The sequence below is a fragment of the Lepidochelys kempii genome, chromosome 9 (assembly GCF_965140265.1).
Source record: "Lepidochelys kempii isolate rLepKem1 chromosome 9, rLepKem1.hap2, whole genome shotgun sequence".
NCBI classification, from domain to species: domain Eukaryota; kingdom Metazoa; phylum Chordata; order Testudines; family Cheloniidae; genus Lepidochelys; species Lepidochelys kempii.
In genome coordinates, this window is record NC_133264.1 from 82,946,193 (window position 1) to 82,973,976 (window position 27,784).

Below are 27,784 nucleotides of genomic sequence, written 5' to 3' on the forward strand. Positions count from 1 at the left end.
GATTCCCATCACCAAATTCACAGAGACTGAAAAGATGATAGCAAATAAGCTACAGTACTATCAACTTCCAAGTATACAAGAGCTTGCTTACTCATAACTGAGCTGCCTGGTCTTCACAAGAAATATTTCAGCAGGAAAAAGTTTCTCCTGCTGATCTACTTCCCTGTCTCTGTACTACTAAGGAAAACCACGCAACATCCATCCATCTTAGAGCATGCACATTTATGTATGAAGACTTGTATTTTGAGAACTATACTGATTAGCCTTAGAGCAACAATATCAAAATTCAGCTTATTATATAACATACTTCACAAATGCAGGAAGTTAATATACCTAATTTATCTATTAAAACCAGAAGTCAACTTAAGCAGGAGGAAATTTTTTCCTTCCTTAAAATTACATAGGAGAGAAGGGAGCTATACATTCTGATCTTGACCCTGCCACCTACCTTTTTAGTTCACACACACTATTTTTCCCTAAAATGTTTTTAACTCTTTTAAAAGTTGATTTGCAAATGGAATTATAATGACACAAGAGTATCCGGCAATGTGTGCTAAACTACTTCCAGTATAGTCTATGAACATTCAATCTACCCACTGAAAATTCATTTTTTAAAAACAAATTTCTGATTGTCCAGTGATGTCTAGCCAATGAAAAGAGGAACTGGTCCACAAGTGGTCAAGTAAGTATTCTTTGTTGCTACTTCATATGGCTTTCAAGGTTCTCTAGTTGATGTAACATTGCCATAGAATGGGAGCTAGCCAGCAATCAGCAGTAGGACTGGGTATCAGGGGACCTACTAAAGAAGGGTGAAGCGTCAGTAGTTCTCGCGTTCAATACGTCCCTCTGCTTGGTTAGTAGGGACTTTCAACAGATATTGCTAGTATGTTGGTGGATTACTTTTGTTACGAATTACACCTGGTAGGACACGCACACAACTGCTGCGAATTACACCTGGTAGGACACGCACACAACTGCTGCGAATTACACCTGGTAGGACACGCACACAACTGCTGCGAATTACACCTGGTAGGACACGCACACAAATGCTACGAATTACACCTGGTAGGACACGCACACAAATGCTACGAATTACACCTGGTAGGACACGCACAGTTCGAATCTAGGCTGAGGCACAGAAACAAAGTCCACAACTGCAAAGTTCCCAAAAGACACTAAGTTTATTACGCTCGAGCGTGGTGCCCCCCTGCTAGCCGGGGGGGACCCTGAATACAAATTATACAAAGGTTATATACTTTTTAGCAAAGCATGTTGCCCTCGTGCATCGGAAACCTTAGCCAATAAACAAACCCTTGTCTTATCTACCACCTATCCCTGCTTGGTGCATTCCTCGTGCTATACCAGTATGTTAATTACACAGCATGGTCCTAAAGCCATGCATCAGTAACTTTTATTATCAGAATGGGAGGCCTCACATCAAGGCCAAGAGACAGGGAGTTAGAGACTGACAAAAACCAGATACTGGGAGTCAAGGCAGACTGGAGACAAGGAGGAGGATTTTCACAGGGATTCAGTATCTAAGGATCACTCCTCCTGGTGTATGATGTGCTCGCATTTAAACAATGGTGGGCCCCAAACCAAAATGGAGTCACATGTGCTAACTTTTCCTTAACACTTTTAAATTCCACTTGTAGGTCACCTTTAATAGTTGAAGCTTCTCTTCCTTTAGAAGTCCACCCCACACACAAATTATTTTCTCCTCTGCTTAAAGTCCCTTAAGGCCCAATTCTATTCCCATGGGAATCAAAGGTGTAAAGAAATCCAAGGGAGCAGGACAAGTTCCTTAGTACCCAATTCTTGTAACTTCATGCCATCATGTGCTTGTGCCTCATCCACCATTTCCATATGATTCAATCTCTCCCCCCACCCCCACCTCCAATACCCTTTTTTAATCCACAGGTATAAGCTTCAGACGCTCTCTCATTCCTATTGTTGCCTGACCCTTTTTAAGGTTGATGTTTAGATTAATGACCAATTGATCTGACTGCAATTAAGTTCTTCCCCCCAGAATCAGACTACACAGAATTCACACTATGGAGTTCAATATTTTGTGGGGCATCTTGGTGTGAGTAACAAGGATACTCACACTGAGGGCAAAATAAAACCTTAGATACCTTTATTAAAATAATGGAGAAAGCTAGAAATGATCCAAACCACATAAGAAAGATAATACAGGATCAGGGTAATCTGTGGTGTCACTCTATGTGTAAGCTTTAGAATTGCATGCTCACACCCTTAGTTGGGGACAAAAGGACCAACTCTGTCTCCGTCATGCAGTGTACAATGGTACAAGTCCCCCAATGAGTTGAATGGTCAAGTAGAAAAGAAGCAGACGGCAATGGAAGAGGCCCAGAGAAGACCAGCCCCGGGCCACATGGTGACTGCCCTGTTACAAGGCCTTAGCATCATCTGTTCATATGCCCACATGTAGCCTTTTTACCAGTATAATACCAAGGTGTACTTATTTTATATGTTAACATATTGATCTGCGTGACTACCATTTCAGCGCATGATCATACCATCATCCCTTGCTTGTGGATTTGCAGTTATTACTTCCATGTTCCTTGTAGTAGCACTTACTGGAACATTCTAGCTCCTACTGGTGAGCAAACTCTTCTTAGTTCCCCAAATCTAAAGGTAACCGCTGATCTGTGCTAAGGGAGATGGCCTACTTAACCACACTTATGCTCCAGCTAATATCTTACAGGATATAGGCCTAATGGTTTCTTGCATTACAGCAGAATAGAATAGAAGGCAAGCCAGTGCATATAATGGGGTGAATATCATTGGGCAAACTTGCCCTATGCTACACTGCTACTTACTGCTTTACAATTCTTTGATATCATTTATGCAATATGATTCACAAAATGATGAATCATTTTTCTTATAGGGTATCACTATTTGATTAATTGATGTAATTTTATGTAAGGATTTGGGGAAGAGGAGTCTCTCTTTAAACTGTATAAAATGCTTCACCTTGCACTTTCGTGAAGCTGCAGAAATGATGTTATCTTGTACATTACCATTATGGTTTGTGGTATACTCCTCTACTATATATGTAAGCTTGAATTCCTAAATGCTGTCAGACATTGAGATAATTAAGTTTCCATTTGTCACCAGTAAATCCTTGTCTGAGTAGTGTCTTGAAGTTTATGGCCCATTTAAGGAAGAAAAACATTCTATATCTTTAATGCTATTCTCTTTACATTTTTATATTAAATGGCATGAACTTGTGTAAATTTAATAGCCCACTGAAAAATGGACTAATAGTACTAGCAAAAGTCAGGCATAGTGAAATCTTTTATTAATGCTCCACAATACTGAGCTATATATCAAGCACCTTCTCTTTTGAACCTCTACTTAACAAAGACTGTATATATCATGTCAAATTGTGTAGTGGTTTTGCAGTGTAAAAAAATACTCTTTTGGAGACTAAGATTTCCTACTAGTTAGGTAGATGACTGGCACGATAAGAACTGTTGGGTAGAATCATCAGTAAATGTAAATTAGTAGCAACTCAGGCACCGTTGTTCAATGTCACTGCCATGGGTGGCAAGAGGAATTGAGGAATGGGCTGTAGCTGCTTCACCCTTTCTCCCCGGCACTGTAGCATAGTAGACGAAGGGCACATACATGGCTCCAAAAGACATTTCTAGTCCAAAGACTCCAATCTCACACATATGCGATGCATGCAAAACTACACTGGAATCCATACTTACACATACTCGAAGAATTGGTTACCCTAAGATGACCTGTTGAATTTGGATAATGGCTCAGTGTTAAATAGCTCTTATAACATACCAAATCTTCTCTAAGGTATTCTTGAGGTGGAACACAAGAGAGCGGTACAGAAAACTTTGTTAGATCTTCTGCTTACTGCATATTCAGAGCAGAGTTAATTGCACTGATTCCAAATCAAAGTAGCTTCAAACAGGGAACATATCTTATAAATAGAACAAGTCTCTTGAACTATCTGCAGTTGCCAGACTTCCTGAACAGTCTAAATTCTTTATATAAAGAGACCAGCAAAGAGCCTTACATTTTTAATTTAAGAATGGTTAAATTAATCCATTGATCCTAGATAGATTAGAAGCTCCTACATTAACACTGAGCATGTTATCATCTCTCCCTAAAGCAGAAAATTTAAAAAACAAAACCCCCTATAAGACCGAATCTTCAGATCCATTACACCACTGCTTGTTAGGTAAATTAGCATGTTCCAGTTCCACTCTAACTGTACATGAAAATCAACTTTTTTACAAGATTTCTGCATAACTGTTTTAGATTTTGACCCTATTATAATTGGAATAGTAATATATGAACAAGATGTATCAATAACAACTACTCTAAAAACAATAGCTCAATATATTGTTAACAAAACTGTGCTCTTTTATAGTGCCTTCTATCCAAAGATCTCAAAGTAATTTACAAACATTAATGAATAAAGTACCATTGGCAAGTATTCTCTCCATTTTACATACAGGGAAAAACAAAACACAAAGGTTCAGTAATTCCCCTGAAGTCAGTCTGTGGCAGAACTTGAAACAGAACTTGGGAGTTCCTGAGGTCTGTGCTTTACAGGAACACTGTCTACTTGAATTTTCTGAATTATCTAATTTAAATAAATAAATACATACATACATTTTCTGATTCAGTACCCTTTGAAATACATTTTCAATTTTTTTTGTTTTTGTTACTTTTTTGAGAAGGAAGACCCAGAAGCAACAATGCCCTCTTGTCCCCATTCTTTCCCTTTCTGTGCATACTCCTGCGTACTCAGGGGCAGTTCTACCAATTTTGCTGCCCCAAGCAGCCGCTGCCGAATTGCCGCCGCGCCCGGAAGAGCAGCGGAGCTCCGCCGAATTGCTGCAGCGGGACACGGACTGCCGCCCCATTCTCAATGCCACCCCAAGCACCTGCTTGGAAAGCTGGTGCCTGGAGCCGGCTCTGTGCCTACTGAATCTTCTGTTTCAGCTTCAGTCTCACAAGCCATGGGGAAGGGTGTGCATCAACTATAATGCAGTGAAATCAAGTACAGAAAAAAAGTACTGTAGAATGTCAATGGAAACAGTCTGAAAAAAGTTTCTCTCTCAGAGTAATCTTAGTAACAACCATAGATATAAATTGTTCAGCTGGAAATGAAACTTGATAGTGCCCTTTTAACCTCAAGATCACCCTTCCTCTTTATTTTTAGGTTCTCCAAACCTAGAAGTTCCAGCTGTGCTGCTCTGAATTTTTTAAAGAATAAAGGACTAATCAGATGCTGATCAAAGGGGGTCCTCCTCTCAAGTCTGGGCAAGAAAAAGAATTAGCCCCCATGCTCTCAGAAGCACTTTTAAAATGCATAAAAATCTGCTCAAATAATAAATAGTAGCCTGATAGACTTTAGCAACAGATGTCATTTTAGTTAAATAAAATTACTAGAATCTATTACATGGGACACACAGATAATCTGGCCCAATATAAAAAGTGCACATGCATAAACTATAGCTAATTCTCCAAAGGACACATTATACCACAAGGCTTGATACTCTTCTCCATTACATGACCCAAAGTTAGAAGATCTGATGTGAGCTCTCCTGTTCTCTACTACCTAAACCCAATTCATGTTTTGTATTCATTAGACAGACGAAAGCAACTAAGAATAGGCATAAAAGCCAACCTACAATGGTATTACAGACTATGGCTCCAGTTTCTCAAATACCTTCTTAGAAAACGTATTAAAATTAAATAAAAAGTCCAAGGTGATTTGTAAATTAAGTTAAATGGCTGTTTGCCGAGGTTAGCACAAGTCAAATGGTAACTGGTTGCAAGTGACATCACAAAACTTCTGAACACATCACATTAGAAAACAGGTTTTAGAAATATGGCTTAAATTTTGGAATGCACAGTCACACTTACAGATATTTTCACTTAAGCATTTGGACTACTAGATTATTAAATTAATATGACTACCCAACTCATACTATCGACCTCCCTGTATTAATATGCTAATCAAATTGTAGACCTTTGCACACCTGAAGACTGACAAAATCCTGTGTTGGAGGACAGTATTAAGCTTTCAGTCACGGGCTTAATCTTCTGCTCATCACTGCTTCCATCGCCTGCTGAATTCTGGTCCTCATTTTCTTCCTCATCTGATGAGGAGGAACAGGTGATGTCATCCTTCTGTTTTTTAGAAATTCTTTTTTCCACTTTTAAGTTACCCTTTTTATTCTCCTTAGCTGAACTCTTTTTACTCTTTTTTTTATCGTCTTCATAAGGCTCCTCATCAGAAGAGGACAATGAATCATTCTGTTCTTTCTTGGAAGTTTTCTTTTTGTGGCTTACTTTTTTCTTTTCTTTAGCTTCTATTCGTTTTTTATTCCGTTTAACATCTTCAGAAGAACTCTCCTCTTTCTTTGGGGACTTCTCAGCATCTGAAGAGGAATCATTCTGCAACTTCTTCGATGTTCTCTCTCTCAAATTTCTCTCTCTCTTTTCCTCAACAGCCATTTCCTTTTTACTCTTATTTTCAGAGGAAATGTAACTCTTTTTCTCTGGGGATGATTTATCTCCATCAGAAGAAGAACCATTGTGTTCTTTCTTATAATTTTTCTTTTTCAAGTTTTCTTTTTTGTTTTCTTTACTTTCTGTTTCTTTTTTATTCTTGGTTTTGTCTTCTGAAGAATCACAACTCTGCTCCTTCTCTGCAGGCTTCTCAGTTCCGTCCAAAGAATCATTCTGTACCTTTCTCTTTTTCAAATTTCTGTTTTTCTTTTCTTTTGCTTCTGCTCTCTTTTTACCATCAGAAGAATGACAACTCTCCTCTTTCTCCAGGGATGATTTCTCAGTATCAGACGATCCGTCATGCTTCGCCTTCGAAGTTCTTTCTTGTAAATCTCTGCTTTTCTTTTCATTGACTATTTGCCCCTTCCTAATTTTTTTATCTTCAGAAGAATGACTAATCTCCTCTTTCTCTGGGGATGACTTCTCAGCATCATCAGATGATTCAACCTGCTGTTTCGTCAAATTTATTTTTTTCTTACTAGTAGATCCTTTTTTATTCTGCTCATCTTCAGAAGAATCATAATTCTCTTCTTTTCTGGGGTATTTCTTTTTGGCTTTTTTTGCAGACTCTATTTTACTCAAACTCTTTATCTCTCTTTCTAACTCCGAGTCATAATTTGAAGAATCTGAAGGGTTCTGTCGTTTCTTTTTTGCAGAAGTGGAGCCTTTAGTTGATTTGCCTTTTTTGGCAACTAAATCTGAACCAGAAGTGGAGCTTTTTCTTTTGCGCTTTCCATTCTCATACTTCACTGGTTGTTTCGTTAGATCATTTAAACCATTCTTCTGATTATTGGATGTCTCACTATTGCTGTCAATATCTGAGGAACTAGGACTCATCATGGCTACTTCTTTAAGGACTGCTGGCATCTCATCTGAATCCGAACTTTGGTCCAATATGTCTGCTTTTTTTGATTTAGAAAGCTTTTTAGGTTTAGGATGATCAGTAGTACTGTCAGAAGAATTTCTTTTATCTTTTTTTCTCCTTGACTGGGTTGATGATTTTTGCTTGCGCTTCTCACAGTATGCGTCATTGCTGTCCTCTTCTGAATTAGATGTTAAAGGATTCATGTCTGTTTGACGCCTCAGAGGTGTAGTCTTCACACGTGGAGACCTCCTGAGATCAGATTCCTCTACCAAGAGGACAGTTTCATTTTCAGGTGAGTGTTCATTACCAATGTAATGATTTTCTTTTCCAGAATCACAGTTTTCTGCCTTGGGTGTTACATCAGCATTCTGATCTCCCTTTACTGGATTACTGTCTTGATCTTCAGCTTTAACTGGAGAATCAGAAAGGGAAACAGGAGTCAGTTTTACAAACAATTCTTTTCTTACTTTAGCTGATGCTTTTAACTTGGTACCTCCTTTAATTTCTTTTGAAGGTGTAGTACATTTTATATTTGCATTTACTGTCTCCAGCTCTGTTGCTGTACTTCCAGTGCCCTGTTCATCTGCTGCACTCTGAGTTTCCATAGCCGATTCTAGAGTCTCAAAAATATCTTCAGGGACAGATGAAGGAACAGACACAATATCCATGTCTAAAGCCTCAGTACTATTAGGTTCATACTGAGGCTCTTCATTTGTCTCAGACTTTTTATCTTCACTGCTAGTATTCTTGTTTTCTGTTTGTTGTGTTGCTGGAACATTTTGGTCCATGGGCTCATTGTTAGGCTGATCTGACACAGCTTTTTTCACTGACTTTACAGCGTCCTCTTTCAACTCTACACGTTCCTTTCCTTCGTCTCTTTTCACCTCATTTTTTTCTAGTTTAATATCTGTTTTTTTCTCTTTGGTATTTTTCTCTTTGATTTTAACATCCAAAGCTTGAATCTCTTGATTCAGACCTTCTTCTAATGCTAAATGAGCTTTTTTTATGTCACTCAACACAGATTTAAAAGCTTTCAGCTGACGCAGCTGTATGGTAGAGTTTATTTCTGAATTTTCTACTGCCGTTTTCAAAAAACTTACAAAACTAGCATTCATATTAGTTGTGGTCTCAACCAGTTTTTTTGTCTTTTTAAGCATGTCTTTTGGCACCATTAGTGCTTTATAGGAATAGGTTAAAGAACCAGAATATGAGTCATCTAATTTCTTTTCTTCTCCATTACAATTTGAAATATTTCTCTTTGGAGAAAATTTGAGTGTGTGATCATATATTTTACTTTTTTCACTCTCAACTCTGATCTTCTTCTTGTTTTGTTGCAATAACTGTTCTAAATTTTCAAAAACACTGTCACATGCAGTGACCAAGTCCAACAAAGGTTCTGGGTGGCAAATGTAGCAATGCCATTGGTTATTTTCATCCATTATGGCTGACAGCTCCTTTCGACCCAGGTTGCGCAAAATGCACTTTTTGCAGAAGGCATTATGGCAAAAGTCGCAGCAAATTAAATTTCCACCTTCAGCACACCATCTGAAATGATGATTGGGAAATGTTAAAAATGATACCCCAAAACAAATTACATTAATTGTTTAGACAAAGTTTAATTGATCATTTTTAAAGTTTGATTTAAAAAGTTATAATATTTTAAAAGTTACTAATCAAAGGCAAAATTTTCATTTCAAAAGATGGCAAGCAGATATCTACTAATTTAGAACATTTCTGAAACACAATAATTAACAAAAAAGACACTGAAAGGCAGTAGATTAAAACGTTGATTTAACAGTTCAGAAAACCAGAAATATTCAAGTACAGCTCCAAAAACCCTTGCCTAGCCTCCAGGAGAACTTGCCTGGCAGAAGAATGTAAAAAATTGCCACATGAAAGAAACTTAAGTCTTCCCTGTTCAGTACGAGAATTATAAGAGTATGGTCTTTTGTAATACAATGATACAAACTGCATCTCCCTTTCTGACCCATATCACAGGTACAGGGCTACTGAGGCCCATTTTGCAGGGGTTCATGAGGTACTGGATGGGGGGAGGAAGGTGTCCTGAACTGTGTATACTCAGTGTATGTAGGAGAAAATTTTTCTTTTTGGAACATGTCTGGAGCACACAGTCTGACAAAGACCAGAAAGTGAACAGGATAGAATGAACCTATTCTTGGTTTACTGGACAAATGCAAAGTTCTGAGTGGACCATATCTGGATAGTAATATGAGACAATGTGGCCTCTGGTTGATGACATAAGAGTGAATGAGGGTTTTAGCTTCTACCTCTTACATATATATTAGTGGGTTTGCAGTTTACAGACCAATATATCAAGTTTTCTCTGGGAAAGTGAGCTTCAGTGGCCCACCTGATAAATGCTATTTATGGGATAATGATCAGAAAACATATATAAAGCTGGTGTTGGAAACTTAACTAAGTATACATAAACTGATGTTTAGGTTTTAGGTCATGTGATATTCAACTTTTAACTAAAAGGGCTAATTACTTGATTTCTTTATATTTATGTTTTCCTAGTTTGTACTAAAATTTAAAATTGAAATATCAACATAATATTATGGGTCTGTTGGCTGGACAGTGGGCATTTCATTATTGTTTTAATTGATGTGGGTAATATTATAGTGGTGTTTACATACTTACCTACACTGTTCATCCATTCCATCTGAATCACGGCTAATGTCATCACTCATATAATATTTGTAGCAAGTCTGCAAGGCAAATAGGTGGACAAGGAATTTTTTTTCAATTAAAGTGAGATGGAATTTAATAAATCTTTATGACTTAATCTAATGAATGCATGAATGTCAGACTCTTAAAATGTTCTTAGAACTTCAGATCACTGTCTATAAATGAAAACTAGAAACCCCTTTAAGATGTTCTCTCTCTCTCATTTTCACCTGCTGTTTACAAAATTGTAACTAATCTTAACAACACTCTAAAGACACAGCAGCCCCTACACAATGACTTTTCTGAACTGAATGGTACAAGCCTTATTTGAAAATTAAATATGTTTGCCTTCTTTTGAAGACCACAGGTTTTTTTTATTCTAAAACTTCCAAGTTGACTATTATTTTTTATATTCAGTATTGGTCTACACTTATCTCTGCATAGCTACATTGGTCAGGGGCGTGGAAGGAAACAAAAAACAAAAAAAACCCACCCTGACCACGATAGCTAAACCAACAAAACCCCCAGTGTAGCTGCAACTATCATTTCAACCTCATGTTGTTGTTGATGTTAGCAACGCAACAATTTGTACAGGAACAGAGTTTATGAAATTAAGTCTAAAACTTTTTAAAAAAGCCCACTTGATTAATAGTAATGACTGCGGTTCCTGAATTGGTTAGGTCAAATTCTGAAGTCTTTATTCAGTCTTTTTTTAAGTAGGGCTCCAGTGACTTATCAGTTTTCCTTGAACAAGAGCTGACAAAAGACTGTAGACCAAATGCTGCCCTCACTTGTACCCACTGTCATCACAATCCTGAAAAACAGCTTCAGGATCTATCCACATGTGGTGTGTATAAAGTAATGATGCACCCTCGCCTGGAATACAGAGTTCAGTACCTGGTCATCCTATGACAAAAAAAGTTATAGCAAAAACATGATTCAGAGACAGACAACAAGAGTAGTTAAGAGACGTAGGAAAACACCCCCATGATGAGATATTGAAAAGTCTGGAACTGTTTCTTATTTGTCTCTTAACTAAGGTAAAGGAAATGACACAGGGATAGAAAATAATGAAAGGTACAGAGAATTCCTGATCTGTTCTCCCTTCTTATAATATTAAAAAACAAGGCAGCATTCAATGAATTTAAAAGAAAGGAAATGTAAAACTGATAAAAGTAAATATCACCTTACAGTAGAACTCACTGACACAAGGCATAATTGAGGTTAAGAGTTTAGCAAGATTAAAAAAATAGATTGGACGCATATATAAAACTAGTTTCAGAGTAGCAGCCGTGTTAGTCTGTATCCGCAAAAAGATGGAAGTGAGCTGTAGCTCACGAAAGCTTAAGCTCAAATAAATATATATAACTCGACTATTCAGAGTTACAATGGGACTGGAAGCAATGTTCCTTGTGGACTGGTTATTCTGTACCTACTTTTGTCAGAGATTTTGTAATTTCCTGAGAAGCAGCTGGTATTGGCCCATTGTCTGAGTCAGGATACTGGACAAGATGGACCTCAGTTCAGATCCAGTGTGTCAATCCTTAAGGATATAGTACTAGACCAACTGAAAAACCTGAAGACCAAATACAGCCCACATCACAGACCCTACATGTCACTCCACCCATAGGCGCCAACTTCCCTCTTCCCAGTGCGTGCTCAACCCCTCCCCTGGCCCTGCCCCTGCCCCACCCTCACCCTGCCGCCATTCCACCCATTCCCCAAAGTCCCCATCCCCTTCCCGCCCCCTCCCCCTAAGTCCCTGCCCCTTCCCCACCTCCTCCCCTGAGCACTCCATGTCCCCGCTCCTCCCCCTCCCTCCTGGAAAGTCTTAAGCACCGCCAAACAGCTGTTAGGTGGCAGGAGGGTGGGGGTGTGGCCAGGAAGCGCTGGGAGGGAGGGGGAGGAGCGGGGATGCAGCACGCTGGGGGCGGGGGGGGGAAGCTTGGCTACTAGTGGATGCAGAGCACCCACTAATTTTTCCCTGTGGATGCTCCAACCCTGGAGCACCCACACAGTCAGCACCTATGACTCCACGAGCTTAAAGAATTGACACAACAGGGCATGGGTGAATTCCCCCATTGCAGGGGCAGCATTGGGCCAACATAGGCCACCCTACACTGCCTCCTTCAAAGACTTTAATGTAGGGGCAATGATGGAATGGACATGGGTTGGAGGTGATCTACCCACAGTGGTCAGTGCTACAGAATTCTGGACTGTGGTGCTGCACAACCAGTGGAAAAGTTGCCATAAGTTAGGGCGGACCCTGTCATTGATCTAATTTATATCAGGGGCTGTTTGAACTCCAGGTAGCTGCCTAGTTCCAAGTAGTGCAAAGGAGTCCTTAAAGTCACCTCTTCTTCCTTACCTTGGTGCTGAGCCTTTTGTGCTATGCCTCTTGGGAGAGGCAAACTGATATGGAGCCCTATTATATCATATAAAACCATAAACACCAAAATGAGAGTAGTTTCGTGATATATTCCAAAATTATTAACACTTTAAAACTAATTCCAAAGAAACCACAATAAATTAAACATTTGTGGTGTATAAGCTTTATCAAAGTAACTTCACATTTTAATACTTGCTTTTCCCTTTTCTGCTATCAGTTTCCTTGTTTATGTACATTGCAAAGTTTAACAGGCTAACAAGAGAAAACAATACACAGAGAACACGTAGTGACAGATCACTTTTTTTAAGAAATGAAAAGGCACATGGAGGCACAGTTTATTACATACCTTACAGATAAGAACTTTCAGTGTAGGATGTCTATAGATTGAATCCTTTTGAAAATGGTTCACTTGTTGCCCACAGGCTGTACAGCTTACAATTCCATGCAGACCTTCCTCTATAGGGGATTATAAATGACATATTAGTTTTTAAAAGAAATCTATGAACAACTACTGTGTTTCCTTATTACAACATTTTGGTTTGTCAAATTATTTGTTTACTTCAAAACCCACTCTAATGCTTTACCACCCAGCTTTAGAGGAAGCTTTCTATAACCACTCACCTTTTTTTAAAGGCTAATGAAGAGGTTTTGGGCCATTATCTGCTTTCCAGATAAAATGTATCGAGGGGAAAAAAAATTCTTCCTTGGTGAGGTTATATACTTGGATTAAATTGTTATTTTATGAGGACATACTTGAACTGTCAGTAAAAATACATTTAATCATGGTCCTGCATTGTAAAGTAAAATCCCTCAACTTTCAGTTATTCTTCTTCATAAAATACCACGGCAGTTTATAAATAAATATTTTAATATTTCCTTCAGATTTTTAAATTTATTTCTGAATGAGAAATAAGGAAAACAAGTCTTTGAAAAGTTAAAAATATAAATAAAATCTCTCTGATTTTGTGTGAAACATTATAGAAGATCAAAAATAGATTAAGGCAATATTTTGTAGCAATTGTACAGGACACCTCCAGACCATTCTGCTCAACACACTGTCCTGGAAGTTCACATTCATTTTGTCATCTATAAATGTTTTCTGTATCTGAAATGACAGTTTGACAAAATACACTTTGACCATCCTATTGGTAGCTACTACTCCAGTTTTCCAGTTGGTTTAGTCCTGTTTGCTGTGGTGGGGCTTCCACCTGTAGTGTGGTCTTTTAGTACAAACTGTTCCATTTAACAACTTTTATTCTTATTTATAAGCAGTGATGCTGTCAAGAAAAGAAGGGAAGCCAGCTGAGAAACCCCACAGCCACTGTTTTAAGTTGGAATCAAGCAGTAAAGCAGGAGAAGGCTGCAGGATGACTTATGTCAACTGCAACGTGTCTGCCTGTATCAATTCAGGAGGCTGTGAATCCAAGAGATGAGACTTCGTTTAAAGGCTTTAACGCACATACACAGAATCAGGCACAAATACCAAAAAGAGTTCAGGAACCTACTGAACTTTTCAAAAACAAAATACAGACTATTGGCAAAGATTCAGAGATTTTGAAAAAGGAGACAGAGCCTTAAATGGACTCAGAGTCTGTTAGGCTTAAGTAAAGAGGAAGAAAGCTTTACAAAGAAAGGTGAAAACAACAGATCTCATTCAGAGTCAGACATTTTCAGCTGCTGGGTACATCAGTGTGTGTTAACAGACTTGAGAATATTTTGGGATTCTTAGAACAAAGTACTTGATATGAAATGGAAAGGGCATTTCAAATCCTTGAACCAACTTCAGGCTTAAGATGGGTTTTGTAAAATAGGTACAGCAAGTCAGCTTTCCGGCCAGCCCCTGTTATATACTCTTGGCTTTTCCTTCCTTTGGCTAACAAGAAACACATTTTTGACATTGAAGGAAAATAAATTATCTTATTCATGGAAATCTCTATGCTAGTACTTGAGTCTCGAACACCTCACAACAGGATATACAAGTTTGACCTGCTCAACCCCATTTTTTCCAACTACTAGTCTAGAAGCAAAGATTTATGGTGTTTTATCTTACAGAACTGTAGGTTATATTTCGATCAGAATCAGTATATTATCCTTAATTTTGACAAAATGTAAGATGTCAACTGGTAATTCAGCTTACCAGGAAGAGGACAAGAAACATTTGGCTGGTATTTTCACTTTACAATCCTGTTCAGCACCACATCTATAAAAAAAATAGATGAAGACCTGACCGATCCCAGGCCAGTTGCACCATTTCTGTAATTCCTCAAACATTCTGAAGATTTTATCCCTCCCATAGTGTCTAAACTAGTTCTTATAAAGGTCAGAACCAAAGAATAGGAAAACAGCTGTAGTTTTATGTTATATAATATAATGGTATTGGCTTGAATTCAAATTTCTGGCAGTAAAATTCCAAGGAACTCCATGTCCACTCAAGCCTCATCCTTTAGGACCTTAAGCTTGGTTCACTAGATTGATATGAATACAAACTGTGGAAAGCAGCTCTTGACGGAGTGTGCCACTTTGAAAATGGCAATTAAAATCCTGAATTTCATCTAGAAGTTTCCTGGCTGCCAAAGCCGAGTATGAAGTATATGTTTAATATTCTCTTGCTCAGAAGGTAAATAGCCTCCACTTGTACTAAGGTGTGTGCCAGATACAGCCTATTTCAATACTGTAGACTAGTAGTATGGATGACCATGACAAGATCTGAATCAAAGAATATTGTCATTAGTATATCTGGTCAGTAATTTTATACTACATATGCTATTATAAGTGTTCTATTTTCATGAATATCAGTGTGTTCAAAACTCTGTCTATCCTGACAGAAATTTCACCAGATTTGCATGGTAAATAAATACCTGGTTATATCAATATTCTGAATGTTATGCTAGTTTTTATTCAAGCTATACTGCAAGGTTACAGTATTTTTTTAAAATAAAGTTACAAGGTCTGTTCTTGCTCAAATCGTTTACATTACCATTACTAAAAATATTTCAAGATAGAAAGTGAGGCCATGTCTATCAGTACATCTGCAGGCAGCAAGAGTCTCTGAAACATTCAGTTTAACCAAAACTTGTATTTTAGGGGAAAGGAGGAATAGTTAAGGAAGACAGGAGCTAGATGGTTATGGGGCAATCACTAATGAAATACAAAGCCTTCGACAACTAGGTCACAAGACCAAATGTGGCCCAAGATGATAGTTGTCAAAAGTCATTATCAGCCAATGAGTGCTTGGTGTTTAATGTAAGATGAGTTGCTAGTCTCTGTCCATTACACGGTGGACAGGAAACAACACACAAAACATTACCAAAACTGTCACATTTAGAAGACCGCCAAAGATACATTGGACACTATCTAGAGGTTAAGAGGCTAGTACAGACATAGTCCCTCCAAAATATGGTGGAAGCATACTACCATGTCAGCGTGGGGAAAATCTGCACTGCTTCAGCCTATGCTATGCTTGTTTCATGGATAGAATGAGGGTTTTCACCTCCAGGGGTACCAACTTGGCAGTTTTCACAAGTACTATATTCATTTAAATATGTTAGAAAAATACAAAATTAAGTTTCCACAAAGTAATGAATGCTACTCACTATGTAAAATTTTACATAACACCGCATTGTTTTTATAGTGTTTTGCAATCAACACAAAGCAATCACTGGCCCATCAGCTGGACAGTAGAAAGCACCAGCAAAGAACACAAAGGCTCTCTCTATACACAAAGTTGCACCATTTTAACTAGAGATATGACACTGCACCAATTTATCATCATCTCCCTTACAGACGTTAATATCATCACACCTTCAGTTAAACCCATGCATCATCTTAGTTCATACAAGATTCTGAGATAAAATAAATATCTTTTGGAATCAAAACCATGAAGGAATTCCAATGTGAAACCATACAGAATTTCCAGGAAGACACATGAAAAACTGTAGAGTTGCTGCAAAACTATCCTCTCCACATCCCACTCACCCCTTGCATGTATTAGACCTTTAGATATTTCTGTAGGAACAACTACCACCAAACTCAGCAGTTTGGAGGCATCTATTTAAATATATCATATAAAGAGAACATGAAACATTGCAAAACAGAAGGTTACTACCCCAAAAACTGAGTTGTCCAAACGTGTTACCGCTGCAGAACCACAGTGCAGGAATTGTATATCACACTCAGGAGCCAAGAAACCTTTAACTGCATAACTATTATGGGGTCCTTGGATCTGAGCATTCTAGAAAATGGTACTGTAAAAGGTCACATAACCCTTCTATCCACTCTCTGACCTTTACTCTTCTTGAGTATTTATAGACTCTGAAGAAGGAAGGGCTGATATATGAATCTTCAGAAGCAACATATTAGGAAAATTCCATTTAACAGAAGGTAACCTTCTGAAGGGAGTGCTTATTTTACTCCTGGGGGAATTCTGCACCACTGCGCACATGCAGAATTCATGTCCTGCGCAGAATATTTTTTCTCCACAGAAAATACATTCTGCCGGAGAAGTCCTGCAATTACGTCTTTCACCGACCAGGAGCTGCTGTGGCGCCGAGAGAGCAGCCTCAGCTGCACGTAGGGAAAACAGAAGAGACTGTGTTCCTCATAGCACCCTGCCTGTGGGGCCAGGTCAGGAGGCATAGGATATAAGTGGATGGACAGCATGGGGCACATGGGGCTGCTGGGTGGAGGGAGGGGTGTCACAGACTGCAGTTCAGAAGGGCTGATGGGGAGAAGACTGGGAGGAGAACTGAATGGGAGTGGGGGTGCAGGGACACGAGGACAGGGGAGGGGATGGATGAGTGAAGGTGCAGAGACACATGGAGATAGGTGGAGAAAGTGGCTGAGTGGGGATGCAGGGCCACATGGGAACAGGAGGGTAGAGGGACGCATGGGGCAGTGGCAGATGTGCCTGACTGAATTAGAGGCTAGGGGTCAGCCAGAGTCTGCAGGGGGAAGACTTCCTAACAATCCCTTCACCCCACAAAAAAACTCAACTGTTCCATACTCCTCCTACCCACATCCAACAACCCTCAAGGTTCAATCCCAAGCTCCTTCCCTCTTCCTCAGCTCCTCCATTACCCCTGACTCCCCCAAGCCTTTAAACTGCTTCTGAAGCGTGTAGGAAATATGTTTCTGTATTATAGTTTAAATGAATTATTCAAAGTTTTGTATTAATATGCCTAGTAAGGAATCTATTTGTCAAAAAAAATTTCCCTCAATCTTACTTATTGTCTGTAACAGTTACAGACATACTTGTTGGCAGGTATTGTGAAATAAACTACCAAAGTAACTGAAACTGGCATGACTGTATTGTGATATTTTGACAAATAAAAGAGCCAGAATTTTGCAGAATTTTAAAATGTGTGCAGAATTTTTCATTGTTCGACACAGAATTCACCCAGAAGTATTATTTAAACAAGGACAGAAGCAATCCCCTACTAAACCAATCTTTTGATCTTGCTCCAGACTCAAGAGAATAATGCTTTGTGAACTGAACACAAAAGAGCAGATTTTTTTCCAGTGGAAGCTGCAGACACTCCGTAACTCTGAAAGGTCACTTCTATTTAAGTAGCTAAGCAAGAATTTAGGAGCCTAACTTTAGGCACTTAGGTTTCAAAATTTTGACCTAAGCCCAGGACAAAACTGAATAACGTGGCCTACATTCTTATTAAATTGATGTAAGCCTCCCTTTGAAATTTCTGGGCAAAAGTTCAACATTTTTTCTTCAAAGACTGCCCCCCTGTTAACCACAACATCAGAAAGTGATGTTAGTAAGGAAGAGGGGGTTATGGCTAATCCCCGTTACACTGTATTCCACAAGGATGGTGGAACTGCCTGAAGTAATAATATGTAATAGTTATTTAATATCAGTATATAATGCTGCCTGTATTTTTTCCTAACACTTATAACTTGCTAGGAAATGGAAGAATTTTTTCTTGGATCAAATTAACAGGCAATCAGCTAACTAAACACCATTATAAATAGCAATCTAGATGCTCCACAAATGTTTGTTACAGGACACAAAGTTGCGTCATTTACCCATGGCAAATTAAAACAGGATTACAAACTCTAGTCCAGATATATTCCCTGTATTTTATGGTGTAGGTGTGAGGGCAAAAGACTCTCCAAAAAGCTCAGAGGTCAGAAAAAGTAGAATCACCTCACCATTGGTACATGGCAGGCAGAAGATGCTTATTAATGTATACATATTGATGATACAAACTTTTCTATTTTAAAGGTAAGGGGATTGAACAAAGCTTAGGTTTTAACACTGTTAAACCACCTGCAAACTCTTGAAATTTTTAAAGTATATGTTTTCCTTGGTTCCTTCATTCTAAAAAGAAATTTCTTAACTCTAAAGAGAAATGAAATAGTTTAACCTGTAAAGTACTCAGAAACCAGGATGACTGATGAAAAGATTAAAAAAATTGATGAAAATGGCTGCTGTTCTTTTAAAATAAGAGATGTATTACTAATGAGAAAAAAGACAAGACATTGCTTGTAAAGGGCATTGAATACCTAACTGACCCAGGTTGAAGAAGTCAAATTAATCTGGTCCCTGCCCTATCTTTAAGACTTTTGGAAACTAAATGAAACAGGGAGAAGGCATGTAACAGTCCTTTCACCCACAACATACCAGGAAAGCATGCAAACCCAAATCTTGGTCCTTGGCTGCCCTGGAACAAGATAGTTTACATTTGCTAATCTTTTCTCCAGGTTAAAACAACTATATCTAACCAATGTTTGCTCTGGTGAAGAAAAGCAGACCAAGCCATGGAAAGCTTCATAGTTTCCAAAGCCAGAAGGGACCTTTGTGATGATCTAGTCTGACCTCCTGCATAACACAGGCTACAGGACCTCACTGAATTAGTTCCTGTTTCAACTAGACCACATCTTTTAGAAAAAGATACAATCTTGATTTAAACATTTCCAGTGACGGAATATCGACCAAAACCCTTGGCAGGCTGTTCTAGTGGTTAATTACCCTCACTGTTAAAAATGTGCACCTTATTTTGAGATTGAATTTGTTTAGCTTCAACTTCCAGCCACTAGATACTAGTTTGCCTTTGTATGCTAGAAGGAAGATCACTCTAGTAACAAATGTATCTTCCTTATTTAGGTAATTACAGATTGTGATCTAGTTACCAGTTAACCATCACTAAAAGCATGATTCCTTTAGTCTCATGTTTTCCAATCCTTCAGTTATTCTTATGCGTCTTCTCGGAACCCTCTCCAATTTTTCAACACCTTTCTTGTATTGTGGAGACCAGAACTAGACACCCAGAATTCCAAGAAATTTTGCACCAGCACCAAACACACAGGTAAAATAACTTCTCTACTCCTGGATATTTCTGTTTGTACATCCAAGTATCACATTAGCCCTTTTGGCTACAGTCTCTCACTGGGAGCTCACATTTAGCTGATTATCCACCATGACTCCCAAATCTTTTTCACTGTCACTGTCTCCCAGGTTAGAGTTCCTCATCCTATAAGCATGGCCTGCGCTCTTTGTTCCTAGATGTGTGACTTTATATTGGACTGTATTGAAAAACCGTATTATTTGCTTAAACTCAGTTTATGAAGCAACCCAGATTGCTCTGTATCAGTGCCATCTTTATTATTTTACCACTCTCCTAATCTTTATGTAATTTGCAAACATTCTCTGTAATTCTGTTTTCTTTCAGGTCACTGATAAACGTTAAATAGCATAGGGCTAAGAACCAGTCCCTATGGGACCCCCGGTACAAAAAACACCTGCCTGATGACAGATTCCCACATTTACAATTACATTTTGAGACCTATCAGACAGTTTTAAATCATTTAACATCTGCCATGTTGATTTTATATCATTTTAGGGTTTTTTTTTAATCAAAATGTTGTACAGCTCCAAGTCAAATGCCTCTCACAGAAGTCTAGTACATCAATACTATTACCTTTATGAACCAGCCTTCTAGTCTCACCAAAAAAAAAAAAAAAATTGATAAGATTTATTTGCAATACGAGGAAGTTACATAAATGTAACTGGAGGTTCTTCAAGATGTGTGGTCCCTCTGTATTCCACTGAGGGGTTATATAAATGCGCCATGCATCCAGAACCAGAGATTTTGAAAGTAGTAGCGTCCGTTGGTCCATGCATGTGCTCTTGTTCCACCTCACAGTTTCATCTGAGGCAATAAAGGGAGAGGCGGACCAACCATGCCCTCAGTTCCTTCTCCACTGCAAACCAAGAAATCCACAGCAGAGGAGAAGGAGGGCAGGACTGGAATATAGATAGGGACCACACATCTCGAAGAACCTCCAGTTACACGTAAATAACCTCCTCCTCTTCTAGCAATGGTCCCTAATCTATTCCACTGAGGATGATTAACAAGTAGTACCTAGCTAAGAGGAAGGTGTGAAGAAGATGATGGAACCGTGGAACGGAGAACAGCTGCACAGAATGAGGCATCCGTCGCAGAGTCTCACATCAAAGCGTAATGGAAAGAGAATGTATATACTGAAACCCATATGGCCTCCCTACATATGTCCAAAAGCAGTACGTCATGAAGCACAGCTGTGGTCAATGTTTGAGCTCTCATGGAGTGGGCTTGTACCCCAAGGAGTGGAGACAGTTCTGATAACTGATAATAGGGCATAATGCACCCTGAAACCCACTTAGAAGCCCTCTGAGCGGAGATCACTTGCCCTTTAATTCTTCCCACTCCAGCGATAAAAAGTCTAGTCCTCTGCAGATAGACAGTCAGGGCCCGGCAGATCTCGTCCTCTGCAGACAGACAGTCAGGGCCCAGCAGACGTCGAGGGAGCGAAGGCAGTATTCTTCCGGAAAGAAAGAGGTTAAGTGTACGAACTGGTTAAGATGAAAGCAGGATACAACCTTTGGCAGAAACTTAGGGTGCAAGCTCAGGGAAATTTTGTACTTATGAATATGGTAGAGGGGGGAGGTCTGCCATCATGTCCCCTAGTTCATCAACCCTTCTCGTGGCAGTAATAGCTACCAGGAAGGCACCCTTCATGGAGAGGCGAGATAGGGAGCAGGTTCAAAGAGTTCAACACCATCAGAACAAGATTGGGGTGCGACTGGGGAGCGATGCGTCAAACAGGAGGATAAGTCCTTAGGAGGCCCTTCCAAAACCTTGTAATCAGGAGGGATGAGTAAAGGGAGTGCCCTTCCAGAGAGGGGTGGAAGGCACTCATAGCGGCTATGTGCACCTTGATGGAGTTGAGAGCGAGACCTGACATCTTCAGGAAGAGGAGAGAGTCCAAAAGAAGGATGTCCACATGTTCAGGAGCAATACCCCTCTGTTGGGCCCATGAGGTGAAATGCTTCCACGTGGCCTATAGGACCACCTTCTGGGCTTCTGTCTGCTACTTGAGAGGATTTCTTGTACTGCTGATAAACATTCCCGCACTAGCAAAGATGCCCATCCAAAAACCAAGCTCTGAGATGAAGTCTGTATATTGGGATGGCAGATCCTCGTGCTGTGTTGAATGACGAGTTCCAAGAAAGTTGGCAGCGGAAGTAGGGAACACGCTGATGTGGAGAAGAAGGGGAAATCAGAACTGGCAAGGCCAGAACAGGCTGATCAGAATGGCAGTCATTCTTGCCCATCTGATCTTGTGTAGGACACTCCACAGGAGCAGTAGGGGAGAAAAGGTGTAAATAGATCTGGTCTAACCAGAGGAGGGAAAGGGCATCACCTCGGGAAAGGGAGCAGAGTCCCCCCACCCAGAGCAGTACTGGGTGCATTTGCTATTGATGTGGGAGGCAGAGAGGTCCAGATAGGAGTCCTCCAGCGGTCGAAAACATTGACGACCACAGAGTCATGGAGCTCCCATTCGTGGTCAGTCATGAATTTCCTGGTGAGAAGTCTGCAATTACATTTTGAGTCCTGGGAAGGTATGCTTCCGACTAGGGATGTAAATATGGTTTAAAAATAGTAACCGTTAGAACTATTAAAATTCTATTGGTTAAACAGTTAACCATTAAGGATTTCACAGACACGGGGAACTAGGGGTGCGGCGGGTGCTGCAGCACCCCCACATCTTACGCGGAACCTGGCTGCCGGCCCTGCGCTCACAATGGAGTCTTGGATGCGGGGCAGCAGCAGAGCCCCTGGACTCTGGGCCAGCAGCCAGGATGCCGGGCAGCAGCCAGGATGCCGGGTGGCAGCAGAGTTTAATCGTTAACCTAAACCGATAAGACTGATGCTTATTGGTTAACTGCTTAAACTTTTACATCCCTACTGCCGACAACAGGATCTTGTGAGCAATGCACCAATCCTAAAGACAAACTGCCTCCACACAAAGTGTAGGTCCCATGTAGCAAATGGTGGTGGTGTTTTCTGACATGATAAGAACATAAGAGGAGTGGATGGACGGGAGAAATGCACGACACGCTTTCAGCACTGCCCGAAGTTCCAGGATGATGATGTGCATCCAGAATTCCAGAGCAGTCCAACTCCCTTGAGTCATGTGCTTACCCATGTGGGCACCCTATTTGACGAGCAACACGTCTGTGATGATTGTCGTGCTTGGGGAGAATGGAAGGAATGGTATCCTGGTGTAGACCTGTCCTGGGTCCGTCTACCACTTGAGGGAGGAGAGAACTCCGTGGGAAACGGTCAGTAGGAAGTCTATGGTGTGGCATGTGGGAGAAAAGGGCCTCTGGAGCCACAACTGTAGGCAGCAAAAGTGGAGATAAGTGAAGGCGGTACCATATGTGCAAGCTGCCATGTGGCCAAGAAGAGAGAGATCAGTCTTGGCCTGAACAGAAGGACTCAAAATCACCTTGGAAACTCAGCTCTTGTAGGGTCTGGAACCTGTCCTCCAGTAGGTAGGCGCATGCCAAGATTGCATGGATGTGGGCCCCAATGAATTCCAGGGACTGTATAGGATCAAAAGTCAATTTTTCAATGTTTATACTCACCCCCAAAGAGGAGTGGAGTGTGAGCAGCATGGAGGTCAAGGCGCAACCCTCCCCTTTTCATTGTGCTGCTAGCAGCCAATTATCAAGATATGGGAATATAAGGATCCCTTGGCACCGGAGGTGGGCTGCCAGTACCGAGAAAACTTTGGTGAAGACCCAAGGAGCAGTGGTGATTTGGAACGGTAAAATGCTGTATCAGAAGTGACAGAGGTCTGCCATGAATCTCAGAAAATGTCTGTGGGTAGGATGGATATCCACGTAGAAGTAAGTGTCCTACAGATCAAGGGTCATAAACAACATGCCTTTTTCTAAAAAAGTAATGATGGCTGCTATGGTGACCATATGAAACTTTGGCTTGCATATGAAGCGGTTGAGATGACTGAGGTCTAAGATCAGTCTTCTTCTTCAGCATGGGCAGTGGGTGGAGCCCCCTTCAGGAAGGCCAGCCCCCTGCTCTGCCACTTCCACCTGCGCTCCCCCAGCCCACAGCTGGAGACATAAGTGCGACCTCCCCACCGCCCAGAGAAGCCCTGAGCATCATCCCTCTGCTCCCCAGCCAGAAGACCCCTGGGCTGACTGAAGCTCCGATCACTCTGCCCCTTGGCCGGAGGAGCCCCAGGCTGGCCGAAGGCCAGAGCGCGTCCTCACCCCCCACATCCCTGGCCGGAGGAGCCCTGGGCTGGCCAAAGCCCTGAGCGCCCCCCACATTCTTGGCCAGAGGAGCCCCGGGTGGGCAAAGCCACGAGCATCCACCCCCCCTTGGCTGGAGCAGCCCTGGGCTGGCTGAAGCCCCGAGCCCCCATCCCACTTGCCCGGAGCACCCCCACCCAAAGAAGTCCCAGGGCAGCTATAGCTGCACCTTCCCTCCCCAGACCGCAAGCCACCCCAGGGAAAAGCGTCTCTCCCAACGCTTTTGATATGCCCAATGCAGGTTCCGGGGCGGCTCAGATGATATTTCAAATTCAGCTTTGTGGGTTCCTCAGTAATCTCTCTGGAGTCCAGGGATATTACCGATGAACCTGGGAAGCTGAATAGCACATACCACCTCCTCAGCCGCCCCAGAACCTGCATGGGGCCTAATGAAGCAAAAACTTTGTCACCAAACATCACAACCAGGGTCTGGTGGCCGCGACAGGAGAGACAGAGACTCCCCAGGCCTATTATACCCACCGCCTATGTTCTTGGGGACTAGGAAATAAGTAGAATAAAACCCTGTGTCCGGACTGGTCACAGGAACATGGTCTATCGCTCCCCTCTGCAGTAGGGAGACCACTTCTAGAGCAAGGATACTGTCGTGAGAGTGGTCCCTGAGGCAAGGCCTGATGACGTGGATGAGGTAACGTCACGAACTTGATCATATAGCCATGTCAAATGACATCTAGGACCCATTTGTCCATTGTTATTGCACTCCAAACTGGAAACAAGTGTCATAGACGCTCCCTGAAGAGGGAACTCAGAAGTATAGCATGAGGCAGGGTGGTTGCCGGCTCTCTAGGTGCCTTCAGAAGTATTGCTTCTGCAAAGACTGAGTACGAGATGCTGTAGGTTGTATGAAGAACCCAGAGGGTGGGGCCATTGGGTCTTGCCATTTGCAAGGCAGCTCACAGGACTGCTGGTGGAAGAAATGGGGAGCTCTAGAATGTTGACTGGTTGCGGGTGGTAAAACTTGGTAAAACTTGGGTGCTACTATGTAGATACCCAGAGACAGCAGAGTGGCGCTGGAGTCTTTAAGGGAGTGGAGGGACTCATCAGTCTTCTGACTGAAGAGATGAGATTCATTGAAAGGGAGGTCCTCTATGGCAGTGGTGCCCAAACTTTTCCTGTTCACCCCCCTTACCAGTAATGGAATAGGTCTAAGCCCCACCAACACCACCATTACTGCATAATTGGCTCACCAGATGAGACTAGGCTGAAGGCAGAGCTGGAGGCAGAACTGCGGATGGGGGAGGAGCTGGCCTGGGGCCAGACCTGTGACTGGGGCTGGAGCTGCAACTCGGTGGTGCTCCCTCCCTACCTAGCATGGGGGCTGATCCAGGCTTCATCGTGCGCCCCCTCAAACATTCCTCCGTATCCCCTCAGGGGGGCATGCCCCACAGTTTGGGGACCACTGCTCTATGTTGTTCTGGACTTCCCTTGGGAAACCTGACAAAGGCAGCCATGACTCCCTCTGCATAGCAATTCCATAGCCATCATCTGTGAAGAAGTGTCTGCTACGTCCAGGAGTCTCGTTCTCACAACTAGTTTCCCCTCCTGTAGCATAGCCTGGAAGCGAGCTCAGTCCTGCTGGGGAAGTTTGTCTGCAAAGTCTCCCAGCTTCCTGTAGGTAAGGAAATTGTATTTAGCTAATAGAGCAAACTAACTGGAGATACGAAATTGGAGGCTGGCAGAGGAGAATACCTTGCGACCCAGGTCCAGTTGCTTGCCCTCTTTGTCTGCTGGGTGGAGTATGCATGTTGTTGCTGGGCCCACTCCATCGCTGCCTGTATGACGAGGGAATTGGGTGGGGGGGATGAGAGAACAGAAACTCAGACCCCTTTTCAGGTACATAGTACTTCATCTCCACCCCCTTGGGGGTGGGTGTGCAAGTGGCTAGAGTGTGCCAGACAATATGGGCTGGTTGAAGAATGGCATTTTTGATCAGTAGAGCCACTCTGGCTGGTACCGAGGTACATAAGATGTCAAGCAGCTGGTGCTGTTTGTCCTGTACTTCCTCCAGTGGAACGTGGAGAGCAGCAGCCACCCTACATAAAAGTTCCTGGAATTGACAGTAGTCATCCAGGGGTGAGGAGGGAGTCAAAGACACTGCAGCATCTGGAGTTCCAGCAGTACCTTTGGAGTCAGACTAAGTGGAACAGCCTCCAACATTGGTTTGGAATGCCAACTTGATGATGGTTGAAGAGATAAGATAAAAAGACACCTCTCAAGTGGAGCAGGAAGGTTCTGAAGGTGGATACTGCAGCCACAATCCCCAGTAGGACCAACAAGGCAGATCCAGCAGCTGCTATGGAGAGCCCCGAAGAGCAGAGTACCAATGGCTCCATTGCTGGGGAAAGAGAGGGTACTGCCACTGAGTCAGCAGAATCTTGGGGTACTTATATTGGCAGTATGGGAGGGCCAGACCCTGCACTCTGTCAGAGTCCTCCAATGCTGAAAAGTCAGGCTGGTACAAATGGTGGTGCCATTGGAACCAGCGGACCCACAGGAACCCATAGAGTAACCCATAGAGTAACAGGCAAGTCTAATGTAAGAGAGCATACTCCCCTGGAAGGCGATGGCACTTGAAAACATGGAGACCTTCCCTCCTCCATGACAAAGAGCTCATAAGCCAAATCAGGTCTCCCTGGTGTCAGCGATACGCACTGTAGTCAGAACCAGAGCCGGAATGGGAGCCAAAAAGAGGACTGCCTCAGAACCGAAGATTCCATTGACTTAAGCAGTGCCAACCTGGAAGGAGTATGTGGCTCAGTGGATGGAACTGGCGGATCCAATGGTCTATACAACTTTTTATCACGCTTGTGAGCTTTGGAACATTCTGCTTCCCTGTGAACAGATCTCGTGGACAGGGCAGTATCCTTCTTGGGCTTGGAGGAAACTTACTGCCGCGCTTATATTCACTCACGACTAAGCCTTGGCCTGAGGTCCATAGCACTGGTACCAGCAGAACCAGACTGGAGCTCCATGGTAGGAGGCACACTCCTTGATTGCTCAGACCAATCTATGAGGGGGTTCCCTGGTCTGGATCCTACTGCAGCTTCATGGCAACCTCCATGAGGTGCTTCTTGAAGTGGAGAGCACAGCCTTCTCAGGTATGGCTTGGGAAAGAGAGGCAGATACTTCACTTGGATGCAAAGTGGGCTTCCCCCATGCAGTAAAGGCAGCATTGGTGCTTGTCGTTGACTGAGAACAAGCAAGGGCAGAAAGCGCAGATCTTGAACCCCAGTGTCTTCAGCATAATCCAGTACCCAGGAGGGAGACCAGCAAAATGGCGTCCCAAAGACCTTAAAATCCTAAAAACTAAAACACACACTAAAACTACTGTAAAAACAACAAAAAGACCATTTACAAGAATAAAAGTCTTTTCGAAGGTACATCACAAGAGACCATGTGGTGGTGAGCAGGAACGACCTCAGTGATCGCACTTTATCACTTCAGGCAAAACCATGAGATTCTGTCCTGAATGTAACATCCAATAATATAATTAAAAATGAACCACGTGGCCCTTCAATTAGCCAATATAATTAGAGGAGAGATCAATGTTAAAAAAACACCCTAAAACACCTCACACATGCACACACAAAAGAGTAAGTAAACTTTTTCACGGTCATTATTTTTGATTCCTATTAAATAC

At 41.7% G+C, this 27,784-nt stretch overlaps 1 protein-coding gene across 8 annotated transcripts in view; it reads right to left on the reverse strand.

Moving 5' to 3' along the window:
• ATRX (ATRX chromatin remodeler) overlaps window positions 1-27,784 on the reverse strand; it is a 140,981-nt gene that overhangs the window by 83,789 nt on the left and 29,408 nt on the right. For all 8 annotated transcript variants that reach the window (XM_073361133.1, XM_073361132.1, XM_073361136.1 and 5 more), the window contains 3 exons: window positions 12,859-12,968; window positions 10,097-10,164; window positions 6,039-8,980 (listed from right to left, as the gene is read on the reverse strand). In XM_073361133.1, coding sequence (XP_073217234.1) covers window positions 6,039-8,980; window positions 10,097-10,164; window positions 12,859-12,968 — 3,120 coding nt within the window. The remainder of the gene's footprint in view (window positions 1-6,038; window positions 8,981-10,096; window positions 10,165-12,858; window positions 12,969-27,784) is intronic.